The sequence below is a fragment of the Neomonachus schauinslandi genome, chromosome 3 (assembly GCF_002201575.2).
Source record: "Neomonachus schauinslandi chromosome 3, ASM220157v2, whole genome shotgun sequence".
Taxonomy (NCBI): Eukaryota; Metazoa; Chordata; class Mammalia; order Carnivora; family Phocidae; genus Neomonachus; species Neomonachus schauinslandi.
In genome coordinates this window covers 11,867,002-11,881,068 of record NC_058405.1, presented here as the reverse complement: position 1 = coordinate 11,881,068, position 14,067 = coordinate 11,867,002, and the positions used below count along the sequence as shown (strand labels likewise).

The 14,067-nt window shown below is 47.0% G+C and overlaps 1 protein-coding gene across 1 annotated transcript in view; it reads left to right on the top strand.

Moving 5' to 3' along the window:
- The window catches only part of UBAC2 (UBA domain containing 2), a 177,584-nt gene that overhangs the window by 134,977 nt on the left and 28,540 nt on the right, over positions 1 to 14,067 (top strand). The window contains exons 7-8 of the mRNA XM_044913525.1: positions 988 to 1,230; positions 6,007 to 6,009. Of these exons, the coding sequence (XP_044769460.1) occupies positions 988 to 1,230; positions 6,007 to 6,009 (246 nt within the window). The remainder of the gene's footprint in view (positions 1 to 987; positions 1,231 to 6,006; positions 6,010 to 14,067) is intronic.

The window sequence follows — 14,067 nt, the reverse complement described above, 5'->3', positions numbered from 1 at the left end:
TTACATTTTATTAAAACAGTTAAAGTGTACTTTTCTCCTATTAGCACATTGTCAAATATGTTCTAATTTGGTACGAATAACTTATCCTAAGAATCAAATTCACAAAATTAAAGATTTTTGGGGGCTCCTGGGTGGCTCAGTTGTTAAGCGGCTGCCTTCGGCTCAGGTCGTGATCCCAGGGTCCTGGGATCGAGCCCCACATTGGGCTCCCTGCTCAGCGGGAAGTCTGCTTCTCCCTCTCCCACTCCCCCTGCCTGTGTTCCTGCTCTCGCTGTCTCTGTCTCTGTCAAATAAATAAATAAAATCTTAAAAAAAAAAAAATTAAAGATTTTTTTTTTACAAAGGAATAGCCATACTCACTTTAACCTAGAAAACCAGTCTTTAGATGTCTATTACCATATAAATTACCTTAAAGATGAAAAATAGGCTTGCTTGTAAATAGAATTGTGAATTACTATTGGCAAGGATTTTAAAACTAGAAAAATCAGTACTTGAAAAATGTATTAGAACACTATGTAAATTGTAGACTGTTTTTATTTTCTGATAAATTTATTATATGGCTGGATTGCATCATTGGCCGTTAAAGTTGTTTTCTTCCAGTATCTCTCTCTGATGGCCATCTGCCAATAAAGAGTAACCACAGAGTTAGGTCAGCATGAAAGTGTTTTGATAATCAAATCTTGTATGGCTTTTTTTCTTAAAGAAAATATTGTTTTTTAAATATTTTGTCAGTCCCTTGAGCGTGAAGTGGTTAGAACTTCGCCGTCTCTCCTAACTTTATAAAAAACAAATTTGTTTCCTGAGTAAATTTTTGTTGACTTGTACTCCTTACAACTGTGCAGCTGGGCAGGAGTTTTGGTTACCATGCAGCAATGCTAAAATGAAAGAAAATGCCATCTGAAGTACTTTGTGGTTATTGATTTCTGTGTTAATATGTTCTTGAACACGGTTACAGGGAAACAATCCCGTTGGACTTTCCTCTTTCAGGCATCAGGCATCTGCTACAACAGCCAAGTGTTCCGACTCCACCAGGTGCTCTGCATTCCCAAGTGGGTGGCACAGTTCTTTTCTTGGACACTTGAGCCCATCTTCTCATCTGCAGAACCTGCCACCGAAGCCAGGATTGGGATGGGGGCCACAGTAGACATCCAGAGACAGCAGAGGATGGAGCTGCTTGACCGGCAGCTGATGCTCTCTCAGTTTGCACAAGTGAGACAACAGAGACAGCAGGTAAGCAGCAGAATCGTTACTGGAAATGCAGAAATACTCAGTGGCCTCAGCACACTTCGCCTCTCCGGCTGTCCGTGTGGCCGAGAGTACGTTTTACTCCCGTGCATTGCAGTGTGGATAATGCGACGTCTCTATCCCCTATAGGATAGGGGTCTCTGACAGTGGCTTTTCTTAGGTTTTTTTTTTTTTAAGTAAAAAAAGAAAACTTGCTGCTGAAAGACTGGTCAAACTGGACATTCTTGTTCCACTTCCATTAGATGAACATTATTTCTTAGAGAAACACCAACCTAGTTAACAAGACGTGATATTTATCTGTTCTTATAATCTTGTAAAAGCCACAGTGTCTTCCTGTTAAAATGCTTATTATCATGTGCTCTGGAGTGAAGATCAGATGTAAAACTTCTCGACTTTCCTTGGTTGAAATGGAGAGAATGTGAAGATAAGAAAGTTTCAGGGGAATAACCAATGAATCAAAGGCTGTGTTTTCTTAGCCTTGTCATCAATACCAGGAAATATTGCACATTTATCTACAAAAACTGCTGTATTCAAACACTGTAATAGCACACTTGTCTTTCAAGGGTTACTGTATGTCAGCCCAAACCTCCTACCTGATCTTGCTCTGGCACTCTGCAATCCAGCACCCTGGGCTCTTCATTTCTTATGTCCATCTTCTTTACCCTCTGGGGTATGAGAGAGGTACTGTTCTCTCGTGCCATCTCCCTATCTCCTGCCTTCACCGGGTGTGAGAATTAGGTCTGCAGGCCTCATGGTGGTCTGGAAAAGTGAAATCAAGTGTGACATCCCAGGTGTCCCCTTGGAGATATGGGTCCGAGAGTTTATATCTGGGGTGGAAAAAGGGGTCCCTTATTAATGGGCTGAGTCAACAGGTGAAAAAGAGAAACACAGGTTGTTCCCTATGGATGTATTTGAACTTGAGATGACTCTGGAATATACAACAAAGATACCTGTGATATAGTTAAATGTGGAGGACAGACCTCTCTCTTAGGGAGGTCAGAGCTGGAGGTGTAGATCATGGAGTCAACTTTGTAGGGTTGACTAGGTGCTAAGTGAGTTCTTTAAGAGAATTACATCCAAGATGAACGTATGTGTGTAGCAAGAGGAGGACCTGGATCCTTCAAGGAAAGAGAAGGAAGAATGAAAAGTATAAGAACTCAGAATGACCAGTGTCCAAAAAATGAAGTCATGGTGAATATAAATATTTTCCAGGTAGAATGGGCAGAGCTGTGAGGGAGAGAAAGAAATAGGGTGTGATTCTGAGGTTTCTGGCTTAGATAATGGGATAGATTGATGACAGCACCATTTCACCAATATCAAAAGAGCAGATCTGGGGGAAATATATTGACTGAGGTACCTTCAGAATACCTGGGACTCCCCATTAGATAGCTATGGATCTCATGCTCATGAGCAAGCCAGAGAAGTTGTATTGCTCAGCTTGGCATCCCCAGGGACATTTTCATGCATGAAGTTTCTCAGGGAACACTGTCAGGATCAGCATCTTTTTTTTTTTTTTTTTTTTTAAAGATTTTATTTATTTATTTGAGACAGAGAGAATGAGAGACAGAGAGCACGAGAGGGAAGAGGGCAGAGGGAGAAGCAGACCCCCTGCTGAGCAGGGAGCCCGATGCGGGGACTCGATCCCGGGACTTCAGGATCATGACCTGAGCCGAAGGCAGTCGCTTAACCAACTGAGCCACCCAGGCGCCCCGGGATCAGCATCTTTGGGGGGAGTGGTGGTGAAGGACACGGGGAGGCTTGAACACCGTTATGAAGAGGGTCTGAGCCAGCCTGACAGGGAGCTGTGGAGCTGAGGAGAGCCTTTCCAGATTGCACCAAATGTGGCCAAGGAACTGAAACTTGAAACCTGCACCAGCCAGTCACTGGGTGCAGATTGCAGGTCTTGGGTCACGACTAGCTGTCCTTGGATGCACACCATCCACGGAGGCGGTGTCCCTGGAGAACTGTCAGCTGCCAACAATCCCCCTCAGCAGGAAGATGGAGCACTTCAGTCCTGGGGAGGTCGGAGATCTGGGCAGCGGACCAAAGCAACCACGCCTTGTGCTGTTGGCATCTTCTTGGTTTACATAAGTTCTTGGGGCAGCTCCTCCAAGACTCGGTGACACTCTTTCCCCAGGAGAAACCTTCAAGAGGAAGGTTAGGACACACTTCATCCCCTTCTGCTGAAGCTGGTCTCCAGGCCACACTGGTCATCATCTCCCTCTTCTACTTCCCATTCCACCGTTGGCTGGAAGACATGCTTGGTGAAGTGACACAGAGCCTCATCCCTGTGAGGTCTGAGTCCCCGGTCACCATGCTCTCTCAGGCTGTGTCTGCTGCCCTTGTCCATTTAGCGTAAAAACCGGGGCATGGGAGTGCCAGGAGATGCCCTCGTGCCGCACATGTTTTTCCCTCCTACTTTTTGTCCCCCTAGCTATACCTTTTCCTGAGGATTACAGTTGCTTAATCCTGCGATGATAACGATTTTTCTCCTGGTCTGCTGCTCTTTTGGCACAAGAGCCCAAAATGACTGGGCAACAGCTATAACTTAAAATGTAATGGCCTTCTTATCTCGTCCCCAATGGAAGTGTTACCCTCCTGGGAGGTGAGCTCTCTAAACCCATGGAATCTAGTTTTAGGGACAGGAAGCGCAGATTCCCAAGTGGGTCACTGGGTGAGAGGGTGATCAGAGCCACTTCCCCTCCTACCTCTAATTTCCAAGACCCATGTCTTCTTCCTGCTGGGGACACAGCTCCCAGAAAGTCATTGTTGATTTAGGGTTTATACTGCAGCTGGAACCCACAGTGCCATCCTTTGGAGGGCATCCACTCCAAACTGGCATTTCTCTTGCTCCTGCATCTGGCTGTCTCATTAGTCTGGCAAGCGGGCAGCTCCCAGGTTGTGTGATATGTGAGAGGGTCGGTGCATCCCGTGCGCACTTTGTTATAAGTGACCTCATGATCTGATGCACTGTTAGCTGGAACCCTGGTCAGTAGACCAAACTTCTGTAAACCCACAGATGGTGGTGCTGTTTAAAAGCAGCAGACCTAGAACCAGAATATGTGTCAATTCCAGTGAAGATGAATTGCTGCCACAACAGAATATCAGACTACGTGGACTAAACAACAGAAAATTCTTTTCTTACTGTTCTGGAGGCTAGAAGTCCAAGATCAAGGTGCTGGCAGGGTTGGTTTTTGGAGAGGACTCTCCCTGGCTTGCAGATGACAACCTTCTCACTCTGTCCTCAACATGGCCTTTTCCCAGAATGTGCATGCCCTTGGTGTCTCTTCTTATAAGGACACCAGTCCTATTGGATTAGGGTCCCACCCTTATGATCTTGTTTAACCTTAATTACCTCCTGAAAGGCCCTGTCTCCAAATCTAGTCACAGTGGGGGTTAGGAACTTCAACCTGTGAATTTGGGGGGTGGGCAGATTTCAGTTCATAACACTGTCCCTTCCAGAGTGAAAAGGACCCAGTATAGTCTGTCTTGCACTGACCGTTGCTTCTTGAGGGGTGGTGCTGTGTGAGGGCTCAGCATCGGTCTGTGTTGCTGTCACTAGCTAGTCCAGAGAGTGGGGCCCATGCAGAGCCTCCATCCCTGCCATTATGTGGGTGGCTGGTGAGAGAGGCTGGCTGATGTCGGTGGCTGAGTCATTCTGTCTCTCTCTTCTGCAGTAGATGTTTCTGGTAGATAAGCATTCCAATATAATGTTCAAGTCTTGTTTCAGTGTATTCCTTTATATTTCTTTTGCCTTGTGCTCTCATGGTTCATCTCCCCACCCGGCAGCCGCTTAGTGCTCTCTGTCACCACCCACTTGTGGTCCTCACTTGGCTCTGGGGTCAGAGTCGGTCAGTCGTTACTTGAGACTCTCTGAGCAAGACTGGTGGGTACTCTTTGTGGGCACCAGAGAAGTGAAAAACATGTCCTTTCCCCTAATGATTCTGCAAACAGCTTCAGGGAGCTTGGGCAGATATACCTGAATTAGATAACATCCGGGAACAACAAAACATTGGCCTGAGCACCCAGAGCATAAGAGCGCCGTCAGTGTGGCCTGGTACTGTGTGGTTTCAGGGCCTAGGAGGACAGACAGGATTGGGTGAGCTGAGATGAGGCAGCTTATCCCCAAGCAGAGGACCAGCAGGAGTGGTGCAGGCATGGAGGTGATAAAGAGGCCCTGGAAAGGAATACCTTGAGGAGCCCCCCACTCCAGCTGAAGCAGGGCCGGGTGCGAGTGAGAGCCGGGAAATCGTGCTGCACCTGTAATAGAGGGAGGGGTGTTTAAACCTGACAACAGGGGCGCCTGGGTGGCTCAGTCATTAAGCATCTGCCTTCAGCTCAGGTCATGATCCCGGGGTCCTGGGATCGAGTCCCACATTGGGCTCCCTGCTCAGCAGGAGGTCTGCTTCTCCCTCTCCCACTCCCCCTGCTTGTGTTCCCACTCTCGCTGTGTCTCTGTCAAGTAAATAAATAAAATATTAAAAATAAATAAATAAATAAACCTGACAACAGATTTGGGTTTTGACATAGGAGGCTGTGAAATGTAGTTTAGCTGGTAGTAAAGGCAGGACAGTGTTCTAGAAAAATCCGTCTTATTGCAGTGTGTACTGTGGAAGGGAGAAAGGAGAGAGAAGGGAGGAGGAGACAGAAGACGATCTTTAAATCCAGCTGTGTGAGTGCCATGGCCAGAATCAGGGCATTGTCCTTATTGAGCACCTCTCCGCTTGCTCACTGTTGTTTCTCAAGGCTCTGTCATGCCAGCAGGTGACCCCCAGTCCCTCCCGTTCACCCTGCCGTCAGCTCCAGCAGCCAGATCTGGGTTACAGACCGGACTCCCTCTCTCCTGGGCTCCAGACCCAAACATCCTCTGCCTACTGGACATCTCCACCTGCACACTCCACGGGCATGTGAAGTCTTCCATTTCTTTGCTAAATTGGCTTCTCCTCCTCCCTCCCTCCCCGAATGAAAAGCACCATCACCTGCCCAAAGACCCAAGCCAGAACGTCTTGGCTTCACTTGCAGGTAGAAAGCCGTCATCCCCTGTCTCCATCCCTCTGCCTTAGCTCGTCATCACTTAGCTTGCACCTGGAGTCTTGCCACAACTCCCTCTCCCCTCCCGGAGCCACGAGTCATCCCCCGGAGTGATCTCTTTGACAGCACAAATCTGACCGTTTCACTCCACCAAACTCCTTCAGAAGCCCTTCGTGGCTTTCAAGGTAGTTAACACTCATTACCCAGAACCCTTCCTACGTTTTAGCCACGTGTCCTCACCCAGCCCCATGCGCAGCCTTTGGTTAACCCCGCTCAGCTAGTTGGAGTGTATCGGAGCCCCAGTGTTTCTCACCGCTTGCCCTCGCTTCTGCCCTGTGCTCTGCCTAAAACAAACTTCCGCACCCCCAGCACACACACACACAGGGTTTGCTTGCCTAACTCCTGTTCACCCTTCAGTGTTCCTTTCAAATATCACCTCCTCTGGGAAGCCTGTTGCAGCCTCCCGGTCGGCTCTGATCCCCTCTCTCTTCTTACAGCCCCTGGGGTCTCTTTCATGGCACTCACCATGATCAGGCGTCTTACTCCGATTTACTTCCCTATCTCTACCAGTAGTGTGTCTTGGGGTGGGTGGAGACTTTTTTCTTTGTATCTCCAGTATGTGAGTAATGCTTGGCACATGATAGGAACTCACATATTTGGGGAATTAATGATTAAATATGTGTACAATAAATATTTACAGAATTAAGGTACTGAGGCCAGCTGAATACAGGTGAATAGTCAGGCCTGGGAAGTATACAGATAACCTCTCTGAGAGGACAAGTGTGAAGCAAACCATTGAAGACCCCCTGAGACCCACGTTTCCAGAGCACAGAGAGGAGGGAGGAAGCGGTTCCAGGGAGAAAGGAGAAACCCACAAAGTTCAGCAGCCAGGGAGAACAGAATGTCTGAGGGAGAGTGGGGGAGTGGGTGTTCGGATTCAGGTACCACCCCCCCCCAAATTAAAAGCCAAGCTGAGACAGTAAGGAGGAGAGAACCACTAGACTCAGCAACAATCGGTTCACTTCTGAACCGTGGGAGTGCCATGTGGAGAAGCCACACGTGGATTGGAAGTGGAGGAGGGGCACGCACCCCTTCTCTTCTGGGCCCCTGGCCTCATTCCAGGACCTGGCTGCATTCTGTAAAGTTAACCGTGATGCTATACTACTGCAGACATTTCTAGGACTCTCCACAGCATTTACAAATTCCACGGCTCTAAAGGACGGTGAGCTGGGGGACGACTCTGTTGACCTTGCTGCCTCTAGAGCTTGAGACCAGAGCACCGACAGGGTCAGCGTGTAGTGTCCTTAAGTTCATCGGGCACAGCGATGTCATCTTTCTGGACACTGCCATGGTACTTAGCTGCTGAAAAGCCCCGGGATGATTGTCTCTAGGACTTGAAGTGACGATCCCTGAGTTTACCGCATGGTAGGGCTCCAGCCCTTCCTTCTGGTTCTCCTCGCCCTCCGCCCCCTGGTCCTCCCACTCCTCCGAGCATTCATGGGGGCAGGGTGTTAGTTATGCCGTGGCCCCGCTCCTCTCCCCCTGACAGAGTCGCTGGCTGCATGGCTGGGCACAGCTGAGAGTCATTTGGGTACTTGCAGCTGCGGATCATTTTTCCACTCGGGGCCGTTACATAACTTTTCACGGGTTTGTGCTTTATTCATTCATCGAGGAGTATGTGAGCTCTTGAAGGCCAGAGCTGTGTGTTTTGCTTAGTTTTGTCTCTCTTGGTCCTACTGAAGCGTGTAGCCCTGGGGGGGTAAAGGACACGGCTCTGGCCCTCAAGAGATTTGCAGCCCACTAGGGGAGGAGAGACGAGTCAGTAGCAGGTGCTGGGTCCCTGCTGGAGTTCGTGTGCAGCAGAGCCAGAATCCCAATCCCCCTCCGTGGCTGAGGGGAACCTTGAAGACACCAGCATTCAGGTAGGTGTTTCAGGCCCAGGGAACCTTGGGAGACAAAGCAGAGGGGCTTGAAACAGCTATGGAGCGACAAGTAATTGCCTTTACCTGAGCACAGGTTTCCCGAAGGAAGAGGCTGGGGAGAGCGCAGAGTCCCGGACAGAGCGGGTCTTCGGCCACGTGAAGAGTTGTTTTTCCTTTTGTTCTGCAAGAAGTCATGAGTCAGTGAAGCCTTACAAGGAAGAGAGCAGGTTAGGTTTGTTTTTAAGAAGGATAATTTTGGCCATAATCTGCGTGATGAGTGGAATAGGTGACTTGGGAGGAAGAAGACCAGTGGGGAGGTGATGAGGACTCCGTGGTTTCAGGATATTCGTGGTGGCGAGGCAGAGCTCCCTCTCGGAATGATAGCAAATGGCCACGGTCAAGCTTTGCAGAGTGTCTGCACGTTCACACCTCCAGGGCAGCCACTGAAATTCCCCACAGTCAGGAACATTTGAATGGGGTTGCTGTATGCGTCTCCACAGCTTCTCTGCTCATAGGGGCCTCTCTGCCAGTCATGATGGAAGAAACCCAGGTGCCCGAAATAGAAAAGCAGCAGAATGTAAATGAAGGAGCAAGGAATTTGCAGTTAAGGGATCAACTCTGGGTTGACAGGGAGATCTGTACACAATCTACCTAGTAGTGTTGTCATGAGGATAAAAGAATTTATACAGAATTACTTTATATGCCAGAAAGATCTATCAAATATTAGTTATGATCTCATTGGACATCTGTTTTCTGGCTCTCAGGATGTTTGAGAGAAAGAGTTCTGATTTAGGAGCAAACCTGGTAGTTACGACTCTTAAAAACTTGTAACCTTTAGAACAAGGGTCAGTAGGCTATGGCCCATGGGCCAAACCCAAAGCGAAGACTGGTTTCTGCATTTTCGGTGGCTCTAGAAGTACCTGCAGAGGATCTTCAGTTTTGCCTCTTGGTCTTCAAATCCTGAAACATTCAGTACCTGACCTTTGATAAAAAAGAACTTTGCCAGCTTGCTGCTCTAGAAAATTATGTAGCCAGCAGCTTTCAAAGTGAAGTTTTACCAAGAAGTCTTAATTCTCTCTGGGTTCTGATCATCTGTTAGTTGTGTGTCCCGCCATTTTCTCTTGTTAATGCCACAACGAAAACTTGGTGATTGAACTTTCCAGAAGGTACTTCTGTAAAAATCTCCATTTCCCTTGGAAGCAGAGTTCAGGTGAAGCCCACCGTGGATGCACCGTGCTTGGTGTAAGCCGAGTGGGAGTTTTGTGACAAAAGCAACGGAGTCTGTTGGTGCTAATTTCTTTATTGCCTCTTCACTTCTTTGGGCTTCCCAGTGTTTCCTGGATGACAGTCTGCCTCTGTTTTCAGTGATGAGCAGTCTGTTTGACCCACAAGGAAAGAAGACGTTGCCGCCTACAGCAGCTCACCGTTATTCACAGGTGCATTTCAGTTATTTGTGCAGGGTGTTAGTTGAACTGAGCTGGCTCTATTCTCTCACCCTCTCTTAGTTACATTTTGTGGCTGTGAAAATTGTTTCTCTACCCCAGGGACCGTTGTTAGGTAACACCTAACATATACATTATTGTGAGTCATAGCTGCCTTGCAAAGCATGAGTGTTCTCATCAGTAATCAAGTATTTTTAATTTATTTTTTTAAGTATTTTTAACTTAATAAAATATTTTTAGTGTATTAAAAGTGCTCGCAGGTTCTCAGTGTGTTTATTAAGTTTTTAATGACTTTATTGAGATAGAATTCACATACCTTACAATTTATCTCTTTAAAGTATATAATTCAGTGATTTTTAATATATGGACAAAGTTGTACAGCCATCAGCACATTCAATATTAGAGCATTTTTACTACCCCAAAAATAAACTGTGCCCAGTAGCACTCACTCCTCAGTCTCCCCAGACCCCTAGCCTTAGGCAATCACTAATGTGTTCTTTCTAGATTGCCTGTTCTGGACTGTTCATATAATGGAATCATACACTGTCTGGTCTTTGTGGCCCGCTCATCCATGTTGCAGTATGCATGATTATTCCTTGATGTGTTTAAAAGCAGGACCCACCTAGTAGACCTTTGTGCTAGCATGTGCTATCCCATCGAATGAGTTTCTGTCATTGCCCCTTCACCTGGCTAGGCCTCTGATAAGCTTACTCACCTCTTGGCCTCACCAGCACTACACTTTCCATTAGCACTTACTTTCCACAAAATATATTTGGTGTCTAGCCAGGCTCTGGGGAGCATCACAATGAACAAGACAGCATAGCATGATCCTTCCTCTCCCTGAGCTGAGAGTAGAACAAGACAATGACAGTACGATGTCATGAGTTCTCCTCTAGGAGAAGCGCCCAGCCTATCCATGGGGGGTTAGGAAGTAGTTTGTGCAGGAAGTACATTGTGAGTGGAGCCCTGCAAACTATATATCTGTACCTTTGTGTGAGTGTGTGTGTGTGCGCGCGCACGTGCGTGCAGCCAAGGAGTCCACCTTGAATCCAGAGGGGCAGGTTCTCAGCCTGGATGAGCCCAGGCAGCCTTAAAGATGGCATGTGGCGTGTGGCACACTTCTCAGCACTTTTCCTTTTTAGCTTTGCTCTTTCACTTTTTGGTGCAATTTGATTTAAAAATGATTCTCACCAAGTTGCTCTGCTGCCTTGTCAACAAAGCGATCTCTAATCAGTTAGAGCTAGTTCTTTTATGACTTTCTTTCTTTTATGAGTGTGAAGTGTATAGTATCAGGTGCGGAATAAGTTACTAGTGCTTAGTTGATAAAAATCTGCAAATTAAATGAAAATTAGGTGCAAGAACTCTATTTTCAAGTGAAATTAAAGCTAAGCTGTTTATCTCGCTCTGTACCTCCTTGCAGAAACTGTTACGGTTTGGGGGCTCTCCTAGTTGATCATACTGACCTTTTTGACAAAAATTCAGAAGAGAAAGATAGGATCGATCTAAATTCTAATCCCTCTCCAAGACTGACTCATTAAGTGACCTCGAGAAAATCATTTCTATTTTCCATTCTGCCTTGGTGTCTTCATGAGAAAGAAGAGTGTGGTATAATCTCATGATGACATACTCAGTATTTTAGAGAGAGAGAAATTATAAGCAGTCCTAGTCCTTTTCATAACTTCTCTCTTATTAATCACTTTTTAAAACCCCAAATGAATTTAGAGATGTGCCCCAAAGTAGACATAGTGTTAAACAGGGGTATTTTAGAAAAATCATCCTCAAAATCATTTTACAGATTTCCCCCCCTCCATGGGTTTTCAAAACCAGAAAATGATTCTAGTGCAGGAAAGATCATTGGGGTACCCAGGAGTTTCTCAGGAAAAATCCTCCTGACCATCTTGTGAAGGCTTGAATTTCATGGAGCCCACTCCAGGCTCAGACTCTGCAGCCTGATTCTGTGGTTGACAGATGTGGTTTTGTGAATAACGAAGGAGGAGCCCAGGAATTTCCAGAGCAGTGAGTAATGACTCTTGTCCGAGATCATAATACAGATTAGCGATACCGAGATTTTAAAAAATCATACTTTTTAAAGTGATAGAGATTTATGCATGTTGAGCCTGGATTCCCGGGGGCCGGGGGCGGGGGGACTGCAAGAGGCGGGCATAGTTTGTGGCTCAGAGCATGGGCTTTGGGCTGAGAATGGCCACTGCACAGCACTGCACTCCTCTGCATCTGCCTTCCTCACTGGGGGACTGTCCAGTCTGCAGTTCTAGGAGGGGTGGTTGCTCAAGGAGCTCAGAGAGGTCCTTGATCAGTGCAGCAACACTGAGGGGTGTAGTGCAGGAGAGTATAAAATGGAGGTCCCTAGACCGGTGTCTGCTGGGAATCCCTCCCGCAGCAGCTCTGTCAGGTGGCCATTGGGCTCATTTTGAGAGAGAACTGCTTGGTTCAAGATATTCTTTAATATATTGAATAGGAAGAGGCAACTCCTAACTAGTTTAAGGATCATCTAGACCAGCTTCCCATTTTACACATAGGGAAACCTGGACTCTGAATATTCTCTGAAGTTAGCGACTTGACTGAGTTCTCTAGAAGTTCAGAGTGAGAGAGCAATAAGGATTTGGATTGTCGAGAAAGAAGCCAATTACAGATGCAAAACAAGAGCCGGGTCCTGTACAAACTGCGAGGACAGTCAGAGGGAACAGGGGAGGGCATTTTAGAGATGGGCACACTTTGAGCAGAACTGTCAGGAGGGACACAGTGAGTGGAAGGAACATGCAGGGGAGAGGAAGAAATAATTTAGAATGGGTCTGGTTTTGGAGGACCTTCAGACAGGACAATAATTTAGGTATGATGCAGTAAGATTTTCCGTGGAGGCTGTGGCACCGTGAAAGGACTTAGAAGGAAGTTTCACCTGGGGTATGGATTGAAGAGGGACGGTGTCCGTGGCAGTCATGTCACCCAAGAGGTTGTTGGCTTAATCCGAGTGGAACAATAAGGATTTAAAAAATGGCATACCCCCTTAAAACTCAGTGTACTTGAGACTTGGCTGGGTTTGATGTACAAAGGAGAGAGTTGAGTCCAGGAGTCACCAGGCTTTCCAGATGCTAGCCTAACATTAGAAGGGAAGATCGCCACCCACCCAGGCACTCTCTGCTGGTTGAAGGACAAGTAAGGGAGCAAGATATGATCACTGAAGACCTGAAAATGGTTGGCCTCTCTGCAGGGGGAGATGTAAAAAGAGGGGAAATTTTGAGAAATATCCAATCTCTTTTTTTTTTTTTTTAGAGAGAGAGGAAGAGGGAGACAAAATCCTAAGCAGGCTCCACACCCAGTGCAGAGCCCGATGTAGGGCTCGATCTCACAACCCCAGGATCACAACCTGAGCCAAAATCAAGTCAGACGCTTAACTGACTAAGCCACCAGGTGCGCCCAGTCTCATTTTTAATGACGAATTTCACCTGTTCTATCGAAACACTTATGATAACAAGCACCAGAACTGATTTTAATTTTGACTTTTAATAATTTTTGTGTAGAGTTCAGGTTAAAGAGGAAAAAAAATAACCAGAACATTGACAGGCCAAGAAGGGGGAAAACAAAAGATAGAATGCAGAAATCAGTCATTTCCATACTGAAAGATGCTTTTATTCGTTTTCAAGGAAGCTGCACTGAGGTCCTTACCCTGTGCCGTCCCTACCATAACTTGGGATCAGTAGTCACAAGCATGTAAATAAAACTAAGGAAAAAAGCTTTAGAACAAGAGATAGATGTCCTCTTCCTCCACCAAATGTCCCCAGCCTGAGGCTGGGTCTGGGGGGGAGCGTGTTGTCTCCGTCACACCACCCCTCACCACCATCTCCTCCTCACGGAAGAGATTGAGTGTTCCCATGCTCTGTCAGAACCAAAACCACCCCACCCCAAGAAGCTGGGGACATCTTTGATCCTGACTTCCCCCTGGAGGAAAAGGTCATCATTTGAAGAGAGGGGTCGGTCAGCCAACCTTTGCAAAACAGTAACAGACATGAGCGCTCTCTGTATGGCTCAGTACGCGTTCCCAACACCACACTTCATCCTTGCGCCCGGAAAGGCAGGCAGCAGAGCCTGTCACCAGGGCAAATAGCGAAGCTGAATCTGAATCCTGCTGCTCTTTTTCCAGAGTCCTTTTCTCCCACCCCACTGTGGCTCCCCAGCAGGAATTTACCAGGGACCATGCTTTGTTGCAGCAAAGGGAGAATCCGTCTCTTGAGTTTGCAGCTAAAGTAGAAACTGTTGTTAAAATTGTACCCATGTCTCAGGAGAAGTAAGAGTGGCTGTGGTAGGAGCCTGGGACCTCCCAAGAGAAATGTCACCACATAGAACACATGAGACTCGGGCACATGTCCATTGGCTCGCACCCCAGTTACAGTGCTCCTTGTTGCCGTAGCCCA